Source organism: Leuresthes tenuis, unplaced genomic scaffold (assembly GCF_036924035.1).
Source record: "Leuresthes tenuis unplaced genomic scaffold, fLeuTen1.0.hap1 SCAF_10, whole genome shotgun sequence".
In the NCBI taxonomy this organism is placed as follows: Eukaryota; Metazoa; Chordata; class Actinopteri; order Atheriniformes; family Atherinopsidae; genus Leuresthes; species Leuresthes tenuis.
Window position 1 is genome coordinate 21508509 of NW_027325364.1, and position 24676 is coordinate 21533184.

Sequence of the window (24676 nt, forward strand, 5' to 3'; positions counted from 1 at the left end):
AAGCGTCTGATCACCAGCCTGTCACCTTACAGATGTTTACAAAATCTCTTTACTGATATATGTTTTGGACTATAATTAAAATGTCTACCACACTGAATGCTATGCCATCTTGTTTTCCTAAAGTTACTCACTGTAACTTGATTTCGTACCTGTTTGGTTACATGAGCACGCTCTTGTGAAATCACGTCTCCTGGGAACTCGAGCCATTTGATTTCAAACCTCATGGCTCTATGTTTATGTGAGTGACAGCAGCAATTCTCACTGTGGTTTGAAAGCCATTCAAAAAAATATCAATCACTCTCAGTTACTGTAATTGTTGCAATCTCATGACACAGGGTGGAGTCATTTTAGGTGATGTGCTCACGAAACAAGTAGCTGTGATGATTTGATTCCCGTCTAACTTAGTAAGAGACTCATGCAGTAACTGTTCTCAGCTGGAGTTTGATCATTCCACCCACAGACTCAAAGGTTAATGAAGTAGCCTGTAGGCAAATGACAATAAAATATGTTTGTTTACTAATGACATCACCACTTGTTGAATTAATCTAAATTGTAAAGACACATTATCTGCTCTACACCTTTTAGTACACAAAAAATAAGGGATCAAAAACTGGCTAGAGGCTCCTTCATCGCAGTTAATACTGAGCCAATAGAAAAATATCTGAAAATGAAGAGCTGTGATCTCAGAAAAAAAGAGATCACACAATTGACTTGAAGAGTCTTGGCTTTACTCATAGATCATTTATAATTTTAATGGTTGAATCTGCTTTATGATGAAGTCAGCGAAATACGTCTTATCCAAGTCTTCAATATTTTGAAGACTAATAATCCTGTTAGCAATGGCAACCTCCTTTGATTAGGTAAGTCTGCAGTACTACTAATTCCTCGGATTTCCCCACACAGAAATCATGAAATAGTGGTAATTAATCAAAGTTTTTATCTGTTTCCTTCACAAGTGAGATTGGATTTAATTCAGAGGCACAACTATGTCTATCTCAGTTATCATAAACTCTCAGGAATGACAATCACTCACAAGGTGAGAACTGATGCAGAAGTAATCTTATACAAGGGAGGTGTTCCGACCTGGTGAATAACTTGCTGTGTTGCCTGCAGGCATAATAACACAGCAACACGGTTTTATATGTCCAAAGGAGCAAGTGTTTGTGAGTAAAACAAAAACACCAACTCCCGAGTGCCACTGACATTTGACAATTAATGAACTGCTTGTTACTGTTACTATCCCAGTTTTATTTATTAAAATGTTAATTTACTTATTAAAACTCTATTGGCTATGATCTCAATATCAATATGATCGAGATTGGTGATTAGCAAACGATTATATAGGAACTCCTAGCGCTCACACTGAGCCACTGAAATGATTTCAGTCACTGTTCCTTTCCAACTCTGACTAATCTGTGAGGTTATTTTTGTGTTCCATTTCTCGCAAGTGTGAAGAAGCCTCGGCCTGTAGAGGTAGAGGTGTAACTTTGCATAGGTGAGAGAAATAATCCATGTTTTCCAGTCCAAGATAACTCTGTAGAAAGGAGTCAGGTTTCCTTTTTTCTAGTCTGTCGGAACTTCATTCCATTCTGTATTCATACGCCCGTCGTACCCACATATTACGTCTTACTTTACTTTGTTAGATTAACAGTTTCTCACATAAAATTGATTGTCATTGTATTGATAGATAAATATATATTAAAACACATCAGATTGGTAATAATTAAAAAAAATATGTGATTTTAGTTTCTATTTGACTAAAGTGCACGGCAGGATATAGGACGACATAGGGTGTTGTCCGGTCTATATAACGGCGCCGCCATCTTACATTTCATACTTTCTGCGGTTCCGGCTGCATCTGTACCGACTGTCCGTGGAGGGAGTGGATGAGGGCTCCCCGCTGACGCTCGTCTACGCATTTTCCTTGAGTTTTTCCATTTCCAGGTGGCTTTTACTCTCAAGGACCCAAGTGAACGGACTTGCTGTGTTGACAAGGGTAGGCTTAAACATTCAAACTATCGGCTTTAGTCCATTTCTTCCTCTTTACTTGCCCTGCTCTGTCTGAATGTCAGCGGGAATGGAGACGATTGTTGTGTGCGGGCCGGCCGGGGATGCTGCTGCCGCAGCTAGCGAGTCAGCTGCTTTCTCGGCAGATATTTGGGATATGCCAGCCACCGCCTAATGGAAACCTAGCCTTTTACAGAAGATTCTCTCTGACCTAATGTTAACAGAAGGTTTGGTATTGTCCGTTATGAACTATTTTCCATAACAGTTAGACTAATCCCGTGGATCCCGTTGCCTCACAGTTTATTCGGAAACAGAAAACTGGATTTGCAGCAGACGCCGATGTTATGTACAAGTTCGTTTTTAATTGTTAACGTCGGCAAATTTTAGCCCAGCTATTAGCCAACATAATGTTGGCCATATTCCTTATTTCTGACTCATGTTTGGGCGACTTGACTTTCGCCTTTTTGGTCGTCTGCTTTTACAGCTGTTTTAGCTTAACAAACGCCTCACGAGGGGAGGGGGGTGCAGGTGAAGCTCATTGCAGTTCACCTTCAAGTTATATGTTAAATTTTGTTCTGGCAAGCGCAAATAAACATTGGCCGGGTAGCTGAATTCTTTAAATTGACGCCACCGTTTCGTCTGAAGCTCCGTAGAAACTTTATGTGGCTGTGACCGGTTAGAAACGTAAACGCTCAAACGTGACATAATGGCACCAAAACTTTAATGGTTTACATTTGAGTTGACTCTAACTCGTAGGACCGGGAGTGTTTTCCACTCGTCCTTTTAAACAAAGACCGACAAATTCCTCCCTGCCGAAGTGCTTTGGGAGGAAGACGAGGAGGAGCCAGAGTGTGAAATTCGAGTCGGTGGTGTTGGGGCAAGAAAGTCAGGGGCAGCCAGCAGCTGTGGAGAAGAGGCGGGGCAGCACGCTTTTTGTTTGGGTGAGCGTTTGGTCCGTTTTTATCAAGTGTTACATTAAGTATACAATTCTTCCTATGGTCCATTTGCACAGCTAGAGATTAATGGGTTGGACTGTTGGGGAGGCACATGCGAGACGCGACTCTATAAAGTTGCATACCTCGTGGCTTTTTGGCTTCTTCCCCATATAAATAAGTGGTACGGCGACAGCGTCCGTGTTCCCTTCGTTTCACTGGGGTCCGTGATGTGTAGATTGTTTTCTTTACGCGCCATCAGCCGTTTTCTTTTTTGCCTTTTTTTCCCAATTGTTTTCGCGGAAGCCTCCACACGAAACTAAATCATTTTGTGGGTCCAGTGTCCTAATGCACGCGACCAGATTAATCCGTCCTGTTTCCGCGGCCCAGAGATCACTGGAAAAAAGCGTTTCGCTTTCTGTGTTTTGAACTTGGTCCAAATAATTTCGCTAATTCGTCATCCGTCAGTCCTCCGGTGAAATCCCCAACCAAACTGCACAGCGGAACAAAAAAAAAACTACAGGAAAAAGAAACAACAAACCGCGCTATCTCGTCAGCGTAATTTATTATTTTTTTCCTGACGATGCCGCCAAAAAAAAATTAAGACGGAAACGTGGGTGTTGGTTGCATCCGAGACATTAAGTGGTATGCTGTGACGATCCACTAAGAAGAAAACTGCTACCACGAACCTTTGCATTAGTCCAACCCAACACCGCCGTTTTTCTGCCCCTAAAATATTTTAAGATGTAATGACTGTGTTACTGTTGTGAGGCAGACTTGGATTCACAAGCCTGATTCGCAGGCATTTCAGGTATTTGTTCTGATTTGGGGGAGAGAAGAAAATTATTACTCCCAGCCCTTTAAAGTCTTATTATACGGACTGGAATTTAATATGTTATAAAACAGGAGAAAAGTCACCTTCGCGCGAGCCCCGTGAGTGTTTTACCTGCTCCTCCACAGGAATCCCAACGTTGTGCTGTGGAGGAACAGAGCAAAGCCCTGCAGGCTGCAGGCATCGGGTTCATTGTGTTGTTGGCAGCAGGCAGCCAGTGCTGCTGACCCTGCACATTATGCGGCTAAGCCTGTGGCAGCCTCTGTCTCTGCTTGTGCCGATAATACAGCTTGTTTGGGTCATTTACTCATCTGGATGTATTGACTCCTTGTGTTTTTCACGAGAGTAAATGGACTGTGCTCCAGTTTAAATGGATTCTGCTCATTTGTAGTCCTGTGCTCAAAACGCATCTCTGTAACTCAAACGGTGCATAATTTTCCCCTCGAAAGTAATTGTCTGTACCTTCTTTTTAAAGGATGCTGTAGTGTCTGCAGGCCAAGGACTGAAATGCAATTTGAAGGAGGGAGTGTGTGTCAGATGGACAAAAAATGTTACTCTGATCTGAACATGAGGCTCACCTGAACTCAGCTCGGAGGTGTTGAGTTCCAGTGAGAAATAGATGGCTGTGATGGGTTTGTTAAATGTTTCCAAAAATGAGAAATGACACAGAAGAGTTTGCTTAGTTAATTAACCATTATTTTACTTTGTTGGTGTTTTGATTAGGTCTTTTTCACTCCTGATGTTTTTGACATGTTAAACATTAAACGTGTCACAGTTGACGTATAATAACCAACTGGCTGATACACCCTTTTGTCATTGGCCAGTGGAGAAGCCTTTCTTTATCCCCATTTAATGGTTTCATGCTGTGTAAAAATAAAATAAAAAAATCAGCAGAACTACATCCAACTCTAGGCTGCAACTTTGAAACATAAACAGTTGAGCTGTAATGCCTTGGTTTTATGTGCCAGGTACACAGTAATGAACAGTTTCTGTTTTAACAGTACGTTGCACCTACTGCATTAGGGACAGTGCCAGAGGGACACTGTTCCCAGTTATCTTCCTCTGCACTGGACCTGTATGCCCTGTTATTTGAGTGCTGACCTGTAGTTAAACTTCAGCGAGGCTATGTGCATGCACGCATAGACTCGCTATCTACATTCAAATGTCTGATATGCTTGATAGTTGTATCCAAAAATACCTAAAGGTGAAGTTTTCCTTTGTTTTTCTACACAGGACAGACATCCAACTCCGGGGGCTTGTGTGTTAGTCAGTAGGCATCTGGTTTCAATTACATGGCTTTTAACTGCATACGGCACAACTCTTATTGGATTTTGCATTTGGCTTCAAAGTAACCTATCGTTCAGATTTTTGTGGCTGGGCTGCTGGCTCCGTTTAGAACTCGTACAGTAACAAGTTTGCATTTTAAGCTGCTTTTATTCTGTCTCAGTTGGAGGCCAGGCTTTGCTTGCTCGCTCATAAAAAGGAGTTTTCCAGGTCAGATGTAAAGAACCACTTTACCACCAGTGTGAATCATAAATAAAGTTCCACTGTGTTCTTTGATTGTATGTTTGATTTGTATCCAGGCCTGTATGGGACATGTGGCTTCCATTAAGACTGGGTTAGGTTATATGAGGGCAGGCCTGCAGTGCTGGGAGGATGGCGTGTGAACAGCGAATTTGAGTTGGTAGATTTGTGGTTAGAAGCGACTGTCTCTGAAAGATGATTCAGAATTGTGTTTGAATCACACAGCCGAGGTATGGTGGTGTGGGTGTTGGAGTAAGGAAGTAATTCAGAGCTGTGGTTTAGCTGTCCTTGGATGTATTTGCATATTGGCAGTGATTTAACACCAACTCCTTCCCATCCACTAGCACTCCCACTATCCTGATTTTTACCATTCAGCCCCTAACTGCTTTGTCTTTGTATGGAGGCCTTTGTCTTTTTGTGCTCTACAGCTTGCAGTAGAGGGTTTAAGACGCAGGGTGATTTCTATCCATGTCCCATACGAAAATAAATTTGTTGAGTAAAGTGACCAAATTGCATATTTAGCCTTTGGTTTTATTAAATCAAGGTGTTAGAATAAGGTCCTCAGTGTACGGTACCATCTCCAGACATTTAAACACAGATGCATTTGATCTTAAGCAGAGACTTCATGATGACTAAGAAGGACCCTCTAATCAGCCCACATTCAACACACTAAATGACATATTCCTGAAGCAGAACATAATAACAGCTCTGGTAGCGAGTTCTGTTTAGGTTGGATTGCTTTAGGACTTTGGTCTTACATCAGGGTGACTACAGGCCAGACTTGCCCAGCCACACCTTCAGAAGAGAAAACATAGTACTGCTGAACAAACTCCAGTATTTTATTGTATGAAAGAACAGGGCAAGATGCTGTGTTTTTGGTTCACTTTTAAGTATTCAGAGGCAAACTGCAAGATTCACCTCTCACTGGATTTCAGTTATTCAGAATATGGAAATGCATTGTTTGTTCGGTGTGTGAAACAAAAGTTAACCCTTACTAATGTTCACCTTGGACATTACTGTCACTGGACATGAATTAATTTAAGTTACTTCATGGCTCCTCTCATATAACCCATAATAATCTCTTCTGCATTGTGTGAAATCTGGATAATACCACGTTAGTGTGGCATTAAAAAGTGACCTGAAGCGTTTTGACTTTCTTCCTCAGACACAAACTTGAATATTGCTCGAGCACCTATCGTGTTGAATCAAACCTCACTGCAGGAAGCGGCAGCTGATTTATTTGTTTTTTTTTTATTCTGGTTATGATGAAATTAATGAAAATGAAATACAATAAAACCACAAAACAAAAAGCAGTAAATTGAAGCCTGGAGCTCCCTTTGAGAGGGAGCTCTATTTTTCTCTTTGATGGACTGTGAAAGATATCCTCGCCATTTGAGTTGAGTCCTTTTGATCACTTGACCTCTGACACCAAACCACCTGCACTTCCACAGGCAGAAGTAGGACAAGTTGGGTACCCAGAGGTGTGCAACACAGCTGGGGGAAATGCTGCATTAAGGTCAAGGTTCTGAGGGGAGTGGGTGTCCTGCACTTTGCCTGTTTTATGCAAGCTGTATGGCTGGCATGTAGGCGTTCTTGTGGTGTTACAGATTTAGCATTTTTGCAGCACTCCTGCTACTAGACCATATTTCTAAAAATTTGCTCTTTGATATAGTAAACATCTGGCCTTGTGGTCATTCCATGCTCTCTTGGTTTTCCTTGCTATAGCTAAGTCAGCATATTGTCTCATGTGTTAGTTTATTAATCTGTTCTCTCCCCGTAGCCTAGCTGTGAAGTTCATATTTGAAACTAAATCCATTTGGACTCATTCTTTTCAGGCTGGAGATATGCAGCTGTTGAGGAGGGGGGGCACTTATTAACTGTGCTTTAAGTGGTATTTAATCTTCACTTAGTTCACTATTGGTGTGTTTCTTTGAGACTTCCCAACAGCAAGCTCAGCACCTCTCGTGGTGCAAATTCCTCTTATTCACAAGTTTACATCCCGTCTTTCTTTTCTGTTTTTGGACACATCGGAGCAGCGAAGCCTCTCCTAGCTGTTAACTTCCTCTTATGCCATTTGGCTAGCAAGGAAAACCCAGCATGCTGTGCATTAGTGTAATGTTGAATGTTGTAAATGCACAATTGTTTAGGTTTCAAAGTGTTGCTTCATGACGTTTGAAAGTTAGGTTATTTTCAGGATGCTCTTTGTGGAGCAGAGTTATTCAGTTCAGATTAGATGGTGTTGCATGTATTGAAGATTTATTTAAAACCAAAAGGATATTAAAAAACAAAAATCCTTGTTTAATATCATGGCTACCGTCTATAATCTTAATAACTTTGATTACTTTTTTGGTGTCCCTTATGGTTCAGCATGTCCCAACTCGTGTATTGTGACTGAATGAGACTTTGATCCATTTTCCTGCAGAGTTAATTTTTGCAATAACCCCAGATGCACTTTTTAAAAGCTCTCACAGAATGATTTCTCCTTCCACAAATGCACAGCCTCCTTTTTTCTCATTTCAGCCAATATCTTTGAAGGGGTTCTTCCCATTTTCCCTTTTTTGTGTCATAACATTTATCTTTCAATATAAATTGAAAATGCTGCTTTTTCACTCTGGCTTGTTTTTCTAAATTAATCCCGTTTTGCTTGCTCTACCTCTCCTGCCATTTGCCAGTGTTTACTCTCCTGCAGTGTGGTTTCAGCTTCAAAGCCAGAGCAAGAATGTGTTGCCCTCCTTCCTCCCCCTGCCTCCTCTCTCCACCCAGTGCTCCACTTCCCCTGTCCTTCCTCACTTACATAGTTGGTAGCTGCAAGACTTAATGGTGGCTTTTGTGTGAGAGCTGCGACTGTTTGCATATCTGTCTGAAACGGGAAGAGGAAACCAAACTATGGGAGGAGGCAGTAAAGGGAAAAAAAACACTGGAAAATCACTTGTCTGGATCCTTCCTTCTAAGCTAATACCTCCATTAATTTCTCTTTTTTTTTCCCCTGCATTCATCTGCAGTGATCTTTCTTGTAGTGACGTGTGTTGAGTCTGAAATGACTTATGTTTCACTGGTAGTGAGCAGGGTAGATGGAGTGATACATGAAATGCTGCTGATGTGGTTTGACTTCATTTTTTTTCTGTTTTTGTTTCCCCAGATCAGGAAGCTGTGTTGGCTGTGGTTTGAGAAAGGAACATGGCTTCCCAAGGTGAGTTAGAGAGCTTCAGACACACTCTCACTTGTGCATTCTACTCAATTTGTGCACAGATTGAGTAGTTTGCAGTGTATTTTCAGCAGTCCAAACTTATCTTCTCTTGCTGTAGATTTATGTTCTTATAAAAACACGGTGAATTACTTATTGATTTCAATTTAAAACTTGCGCTGTGTGTAAAAGCAGATTTGATGCTCCAAGGGTTTTTCACTGGTGAATCCCAGCTTACTGAGGTATGAAAGCCCTGGAAAATAATAGCACAAGAGGCAGGTCAGAAATCCATTTAGATCTGTGGATATAAACCACTGCTTATGCAACTGGTACCATCTGATGCCAACTTATATTGTTGTCACACATGATGTTGTGGTCTTTTTTTCAGTCTTTTCATAGTATCATCTGAAATTAACTCAACGCAGTGATTTTGACATTTCACAGCCAACTTTTAAACATGTCTGAAGTGGGCTCTATTGAGCATGCCCCCATCCACCCACTCATATTCATGAATATTACTTGTATTTTCAGCTGATCTGATGGAACTCGACATGGCCATGGAGCCAGACCGTAAGGCAGCAGTCAGTCACTGGCAGCAACAGTCCTACCTTGATTCAGGCATCCATTCAGGGGCCACCACAACTGCTCCTTCCCTCAGTGGTAAGGGCAACCCTGAGGAAGAGGATGTCGATAACAACCAGGTCTTGTACGAGTGGGAGCAGGGCTTCAACCAGAACTTCTCCCAGGACCAAGTACAGGGTAAGTTTGATCACTCTCCACCCCTTTTCCCCCTCTTTTAAGCAAGATTGCAAGACAAAGGTTACACAGCTGACAATAAAAAAAAAAAAAAAGCTTCTTTCATGTCTTTTGTAGACCTGGATGGTCAGTATGCCATGACTCGTGCTCAGCGGGTGCGTGCAGCAATGTTCCCAGAGACTCTTGAGGAAGGCATGCAGATCCCCTCCACGCAATATGATGCTGCAAACCCAACTAATGTCCAGAGACTGGCAGAACCATCACAGATGCTCAAACATGCTGTGGTCAATCTGATCAACTATCAAGACGATGCAGAGCTCGCAACCAGAGCCATACCAGAACTCACCAAACTACTCAATGATGAGGACCAGGTCATTTTCTATACTAAATATGAATCAGAATTCTCACTCGGATCATTTCGTTTTCTTCTTCTCTGTAACATTTGTGTTTGTCCCCCCCAACCCACTCAGGTCGTAGTTAACAAAGCATCAGTGATGGTTCACCAGCTATCAAAGAAAGAAGCCTCTCGCCACGCCATCATGCGCTCCCCCCAGATGGTGTCTGCAATCGTCAGGACCATGCAGAACACAAATGATGTGGAGACGGCTCGCTGCACTGCGGGAACACTGCACAACCTCTCCCATCACAGGGAGGGACTGCTGGCTATCTTCAAGTCTGGAGGAATACCAGCTTTAGTTAAAATGCTTGGGTATGTACGGCGAGGGAGAGGGGGGTTCTCTGGGGATCACAATTACTTGGTGTACTGTGGCTCATCAGCAAAGCTAGACAGCAGGCAGTGCATTTATTTATTTATTTATTGAGGAGCTCAAAATCAGGATTTATAAGCAAACAGATCCCATCATTGCTGAATAATTGTAATTAGCTGTTTATGCACCAAAGGCAGAGGTTGTTTTTGATCAACCAGTCTTGTCCTTTGCAGTTCACCAGTGGACTCTGTCCTGTTCTACGCCATCACCACCCTCCACAACCTACTCCTGCACCAGGAAGGAGCCAAGATGGCTGTTCGTTTAGCAGGCGGTCTGCAGAAAATGGTGGCTCTGCTCAACAAAACCAATGTCAAGTTCCTGGCTATCACCACTGACTGTCTCCAGATACTGGCTTATGGAAACCAGGAAAGCAAGGTGAGCGGTCAGAGGGTACTACTTTGTTGCTAAAGTAACTCAAAGACTGAAGTGTTTTCTGTTAGATGTACGGGCCCCTTTGATATTTGGACAAAACCATCTGTCCTTGTGTGTTTTCTGTTTGTATAGCTGATTATTCTGGCCAGTGGTGGTCCCCAAGCTCTGGTCAACATTATGAGGACATACACCTACGAGAAGCTGTTGTGGACCACAAGCCGTGTTCTTAAAGTTCTGTCAGTGTGCTCCAGTAACAAACCTGCCATTGTTGAAGCAGGTATGTTTCCTCACCATTGTCAGTAGTATGAGTTCATATATAATTGTTCGATGTTTTGACTTCAGTGCGTGTCGAACATAAACCATCTCAATTAACACTGTGTCCAGGAGGTATGCAGGCCCTGGGACTGCACCTGACAGACCCCAGCCAGAGACTGGTCCAGAACTGTCTTTGGACTCTCAGGAACTTATCAGATGCTGCCACCAAACAGGTGATGATAACTGCACCTTGAGGCAACTTTTGTGTATTTTGTGTTATTGAGGTTTTTTGTATTTTTAAGATGGAAGGAATTATTGAAACTTTCTGAATTCCATATTCAGTAGTTAGTTTCCAACAGCCATTTTTCAGCCGAGACAGAATATGAAGAAGTTTATATTTTTGAGCTGAACTTCATCTTTGTATCTTGCTTTCATTGTGCTGTTGGTGCAGTATACAAACCTTCTATCTTCTCTCCAGGAGGGAATGGAAGGTCTGCTAGGAACTCTGGTGCAGCTGCTCGGTAGTGACGACATTAATGTGGTGACCTGTGCCGCTGGGATCCTGTCCAATCTGACCTGTAACAACTACAAGAATAAAATGATGGTCTGTCAGGTGAGAGCACACACCCTCAGTTGGTGCACAATCCCAGGTGAAATTTGATTGCCATCAAATATGTAATCCTAACTTTTATTCGAAGGTTTTTTTTTCTTTTTTCAATCAGTTGTTAAAGTAGTAATTTTTCAGTCATTTTTAGATCTTTTTAGAATATTATCCATCCGTGAGCTCTGATTGATGTATTTATCAGGTTGGCGGTATCGAGGCATTAGTTCGCACGGTGCTTCGGGCTGGAGACAGAGAAGACATCACCGAGCCAGCTATTTGTGCCCTGCGTCACCTCACCTCTCGACACCAGGATGCTGAGATGGCACAGAACGCTGTCAGACTGCACTATGGCCTGCCTGTGGTTGTCAAATTACTGCATCCGCCTTCACACTGGCCGCTCATCAAGGTACACACACACAGATCTGCGCTGTTAATTTCTACAGAAATGAGCTTTAGTACATCTTGTTCCTGTCATTGGAAACAAAACAGTCCCAAATAACAAACTGTTAAAAGAAAAACATGATTTGAAACATGGCCTTTAACGGCCTTCTTTATTACTAATATGTTGAAAAATGGAACATTTAAATGTGATTGTTGATTAGCTGGGCTTTAATGTTGGTCAGTTGAAAACGTGTTCTGTTGACATAATGCTGTGCTCCTCTGTCAGGCTACAGTCGGTCTGATCCGCAACCTGGCTCTGTGCCCTGCAAACCACGCCCCTTTGAGGGAGCAGGGCGCCATCCCCAGACTGGTTCAGCTGCTCGTCAGAGCACACCAAGACACACAGAGACGCACCAGCATGGGAGGCACGCAGCAGCAGTTTGTGGTAAGAGCACTCACGCATTCCGAGGACTTAAGTGATTTCACACCACTGTAGTAAACTGTGTGTGTGCTGCAGTCCTCACACAGCAAACTTCAGTTCCAAAGTAAGGTTCCCCTACAACACCTTCCATAGTTGATGAAGAGATCAAAAGCATTACCCGCTCTGCTCAGTTTTAGAGGACTATAGCCAACCGATACAATACGTGGAGAAGTAGGAAAAAGGTGTGTAGATCCACTGTAACCAATGACGTGTTTTCAGGAGGGAGTTCGTATGGAGGAGATCGTGGAGGGCTGCACAGGAGCGCTTCATATCCTGGCCAGAGATGTCCACAACAGAATAGTCATCAGAGGACTCAACACCATTCCACTCTTTGTGCAGGTACGTCTCGAGCAGTGTCACTCTGCTCTTATGAATACATTTTCATGCACTGGATTACAAGGCATTTAAATGCATGTCCAAAAATTCAACTTATTTTTATTATAAAATGTCTGCTTTGACAGTACTGTACTGGAGGTAGTGGCACTTTTAGGAAAGCTGTTTATTTTACCACGAGGTGTTGTGTCTGTTTGTGTGCAGCTGTTGTATTCGCCCATTGAGAACATCCAGCGTGTAGCAGCAGGTGTCCTGTGTGAGCTGGCTCAGGATAAAGAGGCTGCTGAGGCCATCGAGGCCGAGGGAGCCACTGCCCCACTTACAGAGCTATTGCACAGCCGCAATGAAGGCGTTGGTACGTACACAAAGTTACAGCAATTCACATGATGGCTTACTTTTAGTTTGCAGATGTTGACCAGATTCAGTCCAGCTGTACAGAGTAGTTATGATGGATACAACTTTCCAACTTACAAATGAGTATTTGTACAAGTTCCCACATTGATTGTCAAAAATGTTATGTCAATCCTTCGTCTTCTTTAGCAACGTATGCAGCAGCGGTTTTGTTCCGTATGTCCGAGGACAAACCCCAAGACTACAAGAAACGCCTCTCGGTAGAACTGACCAGTTCACTCTTCAGGACCGAACCAATGGCTTGGAACGAGGTATGACGCACTGAAGATCGGTTGTTAAAGCAAATGTCAGTTATCAACGACGTTCATAAGTGTCGTCTTATTTCAATGCTGCCACCCTCCTCATCCTTTCTTTGTTTTGCTCTGCAGACCGGAGACTTGGGTTTGGACATTGGAGCACAGGGAGAGCCTCTGGGCTACAGACAGGAAGGTGAGACACCTCCTCAGCTTTGTGTGGATGGAACACTTCTAAATGAGGCACAAGGATGTCACAGAGCAGTTAAGCCAACAAACATTTCAGCCCAGTTGTCTGGGTCAGTCTGTTTTCCACTGCCAAATTTCTAACCTCTGTGGCACCCTTGAAATGAGCAAAATATTGTTAGTTTGAGCCCCCGTCTCTGTATCATTACTGCTGTAGGATTAACAGTTAAAAAAGAGGATAAACAAGCAACTGGAGAGGGTAAAGGTCAGTAAAGAAGACAACAGGGCAACACGAGAAGTAAAATGCTGCCGCTGTCACACAGTTCCAAGTGTAACAACATTTTGGTCTGCGTGTACTGATCAGGAAGTCAGGGGCAAGCTGGCTGTTAATTTGCTCTGCTCTCATTCCTCCAGCACTAACAGCTTGAACTGGCTCTGACCCAGACGAACGAAAACAGATCTGATGTTGGTGAATGTATTGAACACCCTGATTACTCGTACCCAACACAGTGAACCGAATCATGAATTTAGCTGAATTCCCAGCAGCAGTAGTCTGGACGGAGCTCTGCCACGGTTTTTTCTGCTGTAGGACAGTGTGCTGATGGTGTGTTGGTGTGCAGTGTTACATCTGAATGATCGTACTACTGTGTGACGGTGTGGTTTGTTAACATGCTTCTAACAGCTGCTCTGCTTCCCCTGCCTCTCCTCCATCCACTCCCTGCTTCCCCCAGACCCAAGTTACCGTTCCTTCCATTCGGGGGGTTACGGAGCCGACTCTATGGGTCTGGAGCCCATGATGGATCATGATCTGGGTGGAGGCCACCACCCTGGCCAGGACTATCCCCCTGTAGAAGGGCTGCCTGACCTGGGACATGCCCAGGAACTGATAGAGGGCCTGCCTCCTGGAGACTCAAACCAACTGGCCTGGTTTGATACCGACCTGTAAATACCGAGACCAACATTACACTACACTTTCTACTAGGTAAGATTGACCTCTCATGTCACTCTGTAGCCCTGTATAAGCTGCAATCAATGGTAGCAACTTCATAGCAAAGATTTAACATGGACGCACAGATGGGAGGATTCTGCATAAGGTGGCTGAGGAGGGAGAAGAGAGGATTTGCTCACTATGGCTGTTGCATGTTCAGACTGCTCTCAAAGCTGTGTGATGTGGTGTGTGTTAAGTTACTTGGTGTTTGATCTCTGTGTGTGGTCCTTTTGGCAACATCAGTGCTGTCTCCTTCCTTTTCTCCCCCACTCATTTCTCTCCTCCCTTTGCAGCTGTATCATGTGATCTGGATGAACCTGCATTGTGATTCGCCCATATGGAGGAGGTGGGGTTTCAGAAAGTGCCTGAAGATGACTCAACAACAGCAAGCAGAGTTTCCCGTCTGTGGGAACTCCATTGGGACAAAGTAGATTTTAGTGCGGTTCGGTTCTGGTCTGTCAGCCTGATGGGGGGCTGACTTCAAAAACCTGACATGAAACACACAGATTTTGATCTAAACGATCAAATTTTTTTCTTTTTTTTTCTTCTTTCAAATACCCTTTTATGCATTTTGTTCATTTTTACTCATTTTGTTTTACTTTTTTATTCTGTTTTCTTCAAGTCTGTAATGGTACAAACTGAATCTAGCTTGCTTTGTTTTTCATTTTTCTGCATTATGATACTCATCTCGTTTTTTTGCAGTCCCTTGTATTTTAAGTCTTATAGTGTTGTTTTTTTTTTCTTTTTTTCTTTTTTTTTTTTTTTTTAGTGGTGATGCTCCATCCAAGTAAAGAATCGGATCACATTTTAAATGGTGTCCAAACACTAAAGTTAATCAGTTGAACTGTATTCTGATGATCAAGTGTAACATTGTGTAGCTTTTGTATAAAACATGAATTGGAAATCATGGTCCAAATATTGAGCTATTTTCTTGCTTTAATGGAGGACACTTATGTGTCTCTGCTGTTCCAAAGGGGGTTTAGCTGACCAAGCTGGGTGGGAGTGTCTGAAAGGACAGGGGTGGAGAAGTGCTCCTATTGGTCTGCTGTTACTAAGGGGTGAGGTAGTGAGAGGCGCTGGTTGCTGTAGCCTGCTGTGTTCTGAAACAATAAAATGGACTGTCATTTCACCTGGACTTCTGTCTCATTTCAAATTTACACAGCATTACAATACTTTAGATCCTTTTAAAACTCATGGGGAAAATGTCCTGGTTTATGATGGTGGTTTACAATTGGAACAAAGTTAAAATCGCCAGTCATAGCTGCAGTTTAAATAGTTTGTGTGTACATGTATATTTATTAGGATAAGAAGCAGTCTAGAATAACAACTAAAGCTCGGTGTAGTCATTCACACTGCGTATGGTGGGGGGAGGGGGTTAACGCTTGGAACATAAAACACAGGTAGGACTGTCAATTAATGACAGCTGTGAAGCAAGGTGAGAATAAAGGATCTGCCAAGTGTGAAATTGAGTGTCAACGTGAACTTTTTCAGGAATTCTCTTCCTTGTAAGAAACTGAGTCAAACAGTTTGAAGGAGGACGCTGACAGCTGTGTTTGCAGCAGCTTGCGTTCGATGAGTTGGAAAGGCTTCTCAAACTGGGATATTGAGTGCAGAACTAAATGCTTCCCATCAGTGGACAATGTATTGGGGACTTTTTCAAATTCTGTAGTTCACCTTATTTAAATGCTTTTACCTAATCCAAACTCATGCAGAACGCTTCAATGTAGAAAGTTCTGTTTGGGTTTTTCTCACACCGCAGATATTTTTGACACGTTGCAGGAAATGCACGGGTATTAATGGCTCTTTACCACTCAGGGGCAGGCGCTGCTGTTCGACTTTAGGTTTACTGGCGCCCAAAAACAAACTTTGGTAAAGTTGTTCGTTACATTTCCGCTTTTCATGTTCAAACAACTGCTGTGATGTCATGAACTAATATTAAATCTGGCAGGAGCACTTACAGACTCAGAGGTCAGCTCTGTGACAGTTTGAATTGATGCTCATGTAATCCTGGATGGACTTGTGCTGTCAAATTAGTGTAGTAACAATATTCTTTACAGCCACTGATCCAATTTGCAGATGATGGATGTCATGTAGAGGAATGAGTAAATTCTGTAAAAAAAAAAAAAGTTTACTATCATCTGAAAGCTTTTTAGAGAATTTCAGAGTTGCTGAAACTGGTTTGAATAATCAAATTTATTCTCGAAATGAAAATGAACACAAACCACATACTTCTTAATCTAGTTCATTCCACTTCATTTTTAAACTAAAAGTGCTTATTGAACAATAGGCTTACAGAATAAATAGCTTGTTTTCACTTTTTGATGAAAACAACAAAATGTAGCATTAAGATTCTTTAAAGACAGGAAAAATTATTCCATTTGAAACATTATCAGACAAATGTGTCGTTTCAGTTTCTGCAGTAAAAAGTTAAAAATGCTAGACCCTCGAGTTGAGTGAATGTTTGAAGATTAAAGCTTTTAGGATCTAGAGATCTCTTGAAGGATTTCTGCAGTCAGTGGAATCACGTCGATGTCACACCTGGATGAAGGAAAGAAACAAGTTATTTACTATATGATCACAATGTTGTGTAATTCACACACTGTAAACAGAGTTTTCTTTAAAGTTGCATCCACGAATCACTTAATATTTCAACTTAGCATTGAGGCTTACACATGCTGTGGATGTTTGGGAATCAAGTCAACACCTTGAGCTCTTTTTGATGCCCCTCCAACGAGTTCTGAGCAGAGTAAAAGATGCATTCTCATGCCGACTGAGGTCGCTGCCATCAGCGAACACAGTTAATACGAAGTGTTCTGATTCTATGCTTGAATGGCCGCTAACATCTAAGTGCACGCTAGGGTTTTCCCACTGCAACATAGCTCACAGCATCACACACATTCTCCGATGCCCTGCCTTCTTCCAGCTGCCACCTTTTCCCCGGATACAATACACACACACACCTGGTCACCCACAAACTTAATCAACTTAATTAAATTAACTGAAGCTTCCGTCTTTCATTCCTCAGCTCAGTCCCGTACAGAGCAAGCTGTGATGCACGGTTCACTTCTTTCCGCTTCAGGTGGCTTTGAGCTCCTCTGCAGTTTGGGTGATGGTATCTCCGATTAGGTTTCGGACCACACACACCAGACTGGGCCTGCATCAATGAGCCTTAGTGCCCATTACCCTTTTTCTGGGAGACACTAATCACTGTGCACCGCGGCACACCCTCAAGAGGCGACATTGTGGCGATCTTCTAACGTTCTCATCTAAACATCAAGATCTGACCTTTGTTCTAGTTGTTTGCCCATTTTTCTCACCTCAAACACATCAACCTGAAAAATGGACTTGCTTTTTTTCTTGTTTGCTTGCTGCATCCTATAACATATCCCACCATTTGAAAACTGGAATTTTACCACATCTACCTCAGCTGTCGGTGGTTTCAATGTTATGGCTTTCTGAAGTAATTTGTTCAGGCTGTCCATACTCTTCCTCTCGCCTCCCTCCTTCCTCCTCCTCTTCCTCCCAGGTGTCTTCTAGGGCAGACCGACAGCCAGGCCCGAAGAGGCTCATCCACACCTCTTGGTTAATTAAAACCCACATAATTAACCAAATTAAGACAGTTCCCAGAGGCCTGAGAAACTCTTGAAAGTTTTTGGATTCAGAAAACATAAATTGGGTCCATAAAAGTTTAAGGCCATAATTCAGTGTTTGGTTAATCATCAAATCTGCACTTTCGCAGCACCAAACTGACACTCGCAGCTGCATAGAAGACAGCAGAGAACAGAATCATTGGTTTCAGTAAATGGCTATTCTAACATATTCGACTCCTGTCCACAGTAAGGTGCAGGAATCCCGGTTCTCATGTAAGATGCAGACAGAAAACATGCAGCACCACACGACCCACATTTCTTTTAGAGTTACTAAAGCCCATCAGATACCATCAACTGAGCTGAAAATGATCTTCTGTTTTTCATTCTTATTTTTTGACATTATATAGAAAAGATATTTGGATTTATTTAAAAATGATATAAAGTCACGTTAAAAATGAAAGTACAACTTGTTTCAATTCAAATTTTTGTACGTTGCAGGACATCAAAAGAATATAATCTGGTTTTTACCAGTTCTTAACATGAGGTAACTACAACCTCAGATGAACAACAACAAATGACATACAGTGTTACACAGTGTACTCCTTTATTCAGCCAAAACTAAGCCAATCCAAAAGTTTTGTGTTAACAGAACAACATTTGGTCTTTTGAACTGCTTTTGATGTTGCCGCAGATATTTGAGGCCTGTATTACTGATGGCTCTCACTGATTGAACACAGCAGTAAACTAGTATCATGTTCAGGGGCCTCAAGGCTTTTCTTCAGGAACTGGGACTATGAGTGAGACCCCTCCCCCTCCACCCTCAGTCAAACTTGAGGTTTTCAAAAGGCATTCCTCAGGTTGCCATGGCAAAGGCTCCATGACATCATTTGGGTTAGGTTCTCTGCCCAGACCTCCACCCTCCCTCCCGGCACTTCTTCTCTCTCCTGCCTCTGCCCAAACTCCTCTCATCTTCTCAATTAAAACCTCACCCACCTCTTTCCGTCCCTTCTCCTTCTCTTCTGTCCTCATAACTCCTCTCATCTCCTGCCCTTTCTCCCTAAACCTCTGCTCCCCTCTTCCTACTGCTAAACCAGTGGGAGGGTGCCAGTCTCGGCCACTTCAAAAGCAAGAGCTGATCTGTGCTTTCATCTGTCGGGAGAGGGCAAGGGAGGGGGGTGAGGAGATGAGGGGGGAGAAAAAGAGAAGTGGGAGAGCAGTGGACGGGAAGTCAGAAAATAAGGAAAAAGGACAGAAAATGGAGAAGGGGGGGAGGGCAGGAAAAATGGGTGTAAAAGTGACAAAGGGGAAAAGAAATTAGGTGACCAAGGAGAAAAGAGGGGGAGACGGGGGGGAGAAAAAGAGAGGCCTCTATAGAAGGGCAACAATACACCTTTATTATTGATCTGACAGGGTGTGTGTGTGTGATTGAGAGACAGAATTTGTATATAGAAGAGAGTGAAAGCACCTATTTGTGTGTATTCACCTTGTGCCTGTGTTTGTGTGTGAGAGGTCGCTGGTCTCATGCATCAAAGGATCAAAGGAAGCGTGGTCGCTATAGTGAGAAAACCCTTCGGCTCAAAGAGGGAACAAACATTCGGCCCACATACTAATAAAAGGCAGCCAGATGCAGGGATACAGGTGTTCACATGGGAACACACGCACATCACATGTCACAGTCACTGACATGTAACCTTCAGAATAGAGGTCCTGTTACGGTCTCTATAATGACTCTGACGGTAGACTTTTTACTCGGTTAAAAAAGCTGCAAAAGGAGCTCCATTCCTCTTTTATTCTTTACAACTAATGACTATTTGTTTTGGTAACCACATTATTTTTGATGGTTTCCCTGAAAATACTCAAAGCAATCAAACTGAGTTCTTGGAGGGAAGCTTTGTTCTTGGAGCAAAGTGTGAATCACATTTGTTGCCTGTGAAATCAGATGTCAAGAGATCCCCAAATATGTCTTGTTGTTAAAAATGAAAATACCGTATCTCAGCTTTTTGTGAGCGTTTAAGCCGACAGCTTGCCCGTGGCATGGATCCTCTTAATTAACAAATGCGTGCAAGATCCACAGACATGTGCAGACATGCATGGAAATAATCAGATGGGACAAAGGGCTGGACAAAACCTATTCAAATATGGAGAGTTTGTGACTGGCATCCTTTGAGGTGTGCTTTCACCTCTGATATGGGTAGAATGCATTACATGGATTGACATATTGCAAGCACAAACATACAAACTAAAAACCGAGGAAAACTTTACATCTGGAAATGCTAAAATGGTTTGCCACACCGTCCTACTTCAAATCTTCCTCCTTTTTGTGGTTTATGTGTCCCAGTAAGCCTGAAGGCAGCGTTGCTTGGAGCAGACGCTCCTGGCAGTGACACTGATCTCAGGTGAGAGGCTAGACAGAGAGCGATTCACAAAAGTCAGTCGCAGAGCTAACCCTCACAGGACACATCCCGTCAGAAGTTGGAAACTGGGGCATGTTCTGAGCCTGGGAGAGGAGCTGTTTGACTTGCTAGCAAGAACTTGTGCAAGAAATTGTTGAGCAAACATGATAAAGTCAGGCTCCTCTCGATACAAATCAATGATTATGACATCAATTTATTGAAAGGGGCAGGTGCTTCTCTGGGTAAAAGGCACCAGATGGTATGGAGGTGTTAAACTTCCCCCAGCAGTGCAACAGTGTCTCCTTACAGTTGATGTGCTGAAAACACCAATAGTGCAGAGGGAGTGAAATGATAAATCTTACGAAGATTGTAGAAATCCCCAAAGTCACACTGACACTGTAAGATTATGAGTACAAGACCGATTAGCATTAGGGGGTCAAATAATACAAAATTTCCCATTTAACCCCCAACTCGTTTGACAGATCTTTATCTGTCATCTATTTATTGTATTCCTCCTCTGGGTTTCCTGCTCTTGTGCCACAACACAAAAAAGATATCTGGTTGGATTCTTGGACGTATACACGAGCCAAACAAATAACAGCAAATTAATGTGGATTTTCTGCAGATTTGGGCCATTTCTCTGCAACCTCCCAAATGTACCTTACTTACTTAGGATCTGTGGCTTCTGTGGATTTAAACAGACAAGTCCCGAGACGGGCTCAAACAGTAAGAGGAAGCTAAAAGTGGAGCTGCTGTGTTCAAAGGAGCCAATGTGGTTCAGGCATCTCACCAGGAGGCAATCTGGCTGCACCCTATGAGGTATCACAGTCACAACTGACTGGGCAGATACAATGAAGCTGACAAAGACTGGGATGGATTTATACCGTCTATCCCTGCGAATGCCTTGGCATCAACCAGGATTGAGTGGAGAAAGTGGCAGTGAATGGTACATCTGAGCTACTTTGCTCATACTGCTGGCTTCACAAACCAAGCATAAACATGCATCATCATAAATGCGCACCTCTTGGATGTAGTCATATCCTGCAGTAGACTCATTAGCTCCGCCCCTTCGGGACATTCTAACCAATCAGATCTGTCTGTGGTGTGTATCTGAAAAAAAGAGAAAGAGGAACACTGAGTGAGAAAGAGTGAATTTACCTTGACAACAGATGACTGTTATTATCATCAAACTCAAAGATATGTTGACAAGGGTCTGGCACAGGTGGGAAATCCTAAACAGTGTGACAGGGTAGTTTTGTAGTCTGGCGGTAAAATATGGTACAAAACGTGGAAAAAAAGAGAACGTCTGTGTTCCAATACCACAAAATGACTGTTTGCCAGCTAAATGTGCAAGTTTGCACTGTCAAACTTCAACAGATCACTTTGAAACTAGCAGCTGCTCTGGTACAGTTCAAAACTGCTAAAATACACAATACACCACCCCCCCACCACCCCCCACTGTGTTACTGACATCAGTACTTTTTTTTAAAAACACATTTCTGCACAGAAAATAGTCAGAACTGTGTTGCTCTATGAGCTTATTCTATGATTCTGCTGCTCAACATGTAGGCTTGTCTGGATTAGAGTATCCCCTTCAATCCTCTACTGACTTCCCTGTCCACATCTTTTGTTTCCCCCTCGTCATCCCTTCTTTTTTTAAAGCCATCTTCACACGTTTCGCCGCACTGTGACATCTCAGCTTCTCCCCCATACAGGAACACCTGGTCCACAGACGTGTGTGTGTTTAGGATGGTTCACAATAAAGTTTATGGCAGAACAAACGTATTTTCAGTAAATAATAAAAAAAAAAAAACCTGTTTGCACGTCTTTTTAAGCTCTGTACATGTGTGAGTGTGTTCGAGTGCATTTGTGAGCGCATATGCATGTGCAGGTGTGCCTTTGTGCTTGAGTCCATGGTGAACGTGTTTTCTCTGATCTCTGGTGACATCATCACCTCCGTCTCTGTGGCGACATGGTATGGTTGTTGCTAAGAAACGGGGTTAGGACAAAGATGCTCCCCTCACTCCCTTACTTTTCTCACAAGCACGCACGCACGCACACACATTTCTGCCTTCACCAGCAGGACTGGGGGACAGTTGTGCACGCCTGCCAACCAAACACAGACACACACCTACTTATCATCCCCTCTACATCCTCGCTCTCCACCCTCTCCTGCGAACATGTGAATCAATATTCTGAACTCAAAGTCATACGTGAAGCACACAGTCAGACTGCAGAAGGCAGACAGACGTGCTGCCTCTCAGGGCTGTCATAACAGACACTGAGTTCAAACAAGTGACAATGTACCTGACAGCAGAGAAACAGAGATTTTCCAGAATAACGTGTTGCATGAAAAACAGAACATTTGATCATGGCTGTCTACGTCGGAGAGAGATTTCATTTGTTTTATTGAAAACACTTCTAATAAAAAGGGAGCTCTGGTTGGTGTAAAGCTTCAAACCTGCATTAATTGTATGAGCACCATGTGAGGTCAGCTCTCATGCTCTGTTTGCTTCACAGCTTGGTTAACTCATTTGACGTGAAGATAATCAGTGAACTTGGCACCATGCAGTCAGCTTTGACTCAGAGGTGAACAATAAAACAACACAACTCAATATTCTTTGACTCAGTCTTGACCACAAAAACACTCCAAGCGACAGCAGCTGTAATACTTGGTTAGATATGAATAAAATGTATTGATGAGATAATAAAAAAAACAAACAATTGTGAAGCTGGATGCATTTAGGAACTAAAAGAGAACTAAATATATAAATGTCTGCGCACGTAAAATGTTACAATAATGGTACAAAACGTGCTTTGACATTTTGGAGTCTCCGTGTCAAGAGATTTAAGCCTCCAGGGAAGAGGGAGAAGGAAGCGTCTGGTCACACATGTGGGCTTAACAAACAGACAGGCCAGTATCAACATCAACACCATGCTGTAAAGCCCTCATGTTGCAAGTGAAGGCAATTTGCCCAAAATAATACAGATTATTAAACACAAAAAAAACTTTCTTTCTCCAGCAGCTTAGCACACATCTATTTTCATTTGTTGAGCACTCTAATTTGAGTCTTTTCATGTTACAACAAAAAATTAAGTTCAATTTGACTAATTTAGACATGATCCCCCCCCCCCCCCCCCCCCCCTCCCTCTCCTTTGCAGTGTCCAAGCTATTAGCGGGATCTTTGATTGAGATTAACAAAGCCCTGGAATCAATGAAAGATAATTAAAAAGCTTTCTTTGAAGAGCAGACGTTTGTCCGAGTGTGTAGGTGTGTCTGAGAGAGAATTGTGTTCTTGTGACAGTATATCTGTGTTGTGATTGTTCATCTGACTAATATCCATTATAGAGACAGTCCAGTCTATATAAGTACACAGTCATGCGATTTAAAGGTTTCATGGATGAGGATACAAACACAGATGAATGGCAACTTAGGAAAAAGTGAATCCATGCAGAATGTGTCACAGGTGCACTGTTTGGTACAATGAACAGCCTTGGATCTGAAGCCTCTTTTAAACATAAAGCATGTTATTCCAAAATGCTTCTTAAGGTCCTAACAGGTTAAGAAATTAAAATTGCTAAAAAGGCCCAACTGTATCAAGATGGCATGAGGGAGAGATTTCACTTTGAAAGAACGTTTATTGTTTGAGTACATGTGGTTTCAGTAACAAAAACTGCACCATTGGCTGATGTCTCAGTGAGATGATGTGACTATAGTGACACCAGCATGTAGATCTATGTGGAAGACAGCAGGTCGTACAATGTGGTCAACAGTACACATCTGATGACTGCAATGTCTGTGCATTAGACTAATGTGAATGGAACCTTAAACATCTCATTACAAACTGCCCATTTGCATTTTATGTACACTTAGGAGTTCAGCGGCACAAAAATCATGAGCGCCACTCTATTGAGATGTGGAGAATAGACAGATGAGAACATGTGTATGTGTGGTGAACTCCAGAGAATGGTCCAAGTGGGTAATGCTGGACCCCGACACTGAGGGAATCAAGTGTCTCCATAATGTTGTTCACACAGGGTAAAAGAGTCTGAAAACCAAGCATAACTCTCCTGGCAGAGGAACAAAAACACTGCAAATTAATACTATTGCAAAGTTGTTCTGAGTGATAACTTTTATGATGAATGACGAAACTTTCCCCTTCTGACAGGAGTGGTTTCTTCCAGGAGAACAATATCCCAATCAATACTGCATTAGGGTTACTAAAAAGTATGAAAATCATGTAAACTACAAGATATGGCCTTCCCAATTACCACATTTCAAATCTATGGGAGATGTGCTGATCAATGTGCAGAAAGGAAAATGGTTCCTTTTCTGAGCAAATAAATGAGTTCTGCTTCCAGCACAGAGATGCTGCTTGGTGAATCATCCTCTAGCTACAAGAGAAAAGCTGAAACACTGCGGTGTGTTACTCAGGATCGAGGGCAT

At 42.6% G+C, this 24676-nt stretch overlaps 2 protein-coding genes across 5 annotated transcripts in view; one reads left to right on the plus strand and one right to left on the minus strand.

Annotated features, from left to right (window-relative positions):
- The first annotated feature begins 1838 nt into the window (after positions 1-1838).
- Positions 1839-15375, plus strand: ctnnb1 (catenin (cadherin-associated protein), beta 1). Of its 4 annotated transcripts, none has more exons than XM_072394709.1 (17): positions 1839-1996; positions 8435-8485; positions 9011-9238; positions 9353-9606; positions 9706-9944; positions 10176-10377; positions 10507-10651; positions 10759-10862; positions 11108-11242; positions 11436-11639; positions 11901-12059; positions 12315-12434; positions 12633-12783; positions 12969-13090; positions 13208-13268; positions 13990-14240; positions 14540-15375. In XM_072394709.1, the coding sequence occupies exons 2-16, from the start codon at positions 8473-8475 to the stop codon at positions 14202-14204; spliced, it is 2352 nt and encodes a 783-aa protein (XP_072250810.1). In that variant the 5' UTR covers positions 1839-1996; positions 8435-8472; the 3' UTR covers positions 14205-14240; positions 14540-15375. The 4 variants fall into 4 exon arrangements, with proteins under 4 accessions (XP_072250810.1, XP_072250813.1, XP_072250812.1 ...); XM_072394710.1 differs by lacking the exon at positions 1839-1996 and adding an exon at positions 2930-2948; XM_072394712.1 differs by lacking the exon at positions 13990-14240.
- A 1267-nt stretch (positions 15376-16642) lies between these two features.
- The window catches only part of ulk4 (unc-51 like kinase 4), a 78653-nt gene continuing 70619 nt past the window's right edge, over positions 16643-24676 (minus strand). Inside the window, exons 36-37 of the mRNA XM_072394718.1 lie at positions 21251-21339; positions 16643-16784 (exon numbers count right to left, since the gene is read on the minus strand). Of these exons, the coding sequence (XP_072250819.1) occupies positions 16724-16784; positions 21251-21339 (150 nt within the window). The 3' untranslated portion in view covers positions 16643-16723. The remainder of the gene's footprint in view (positions 16785-21250; positions 21340-24676) is intronic.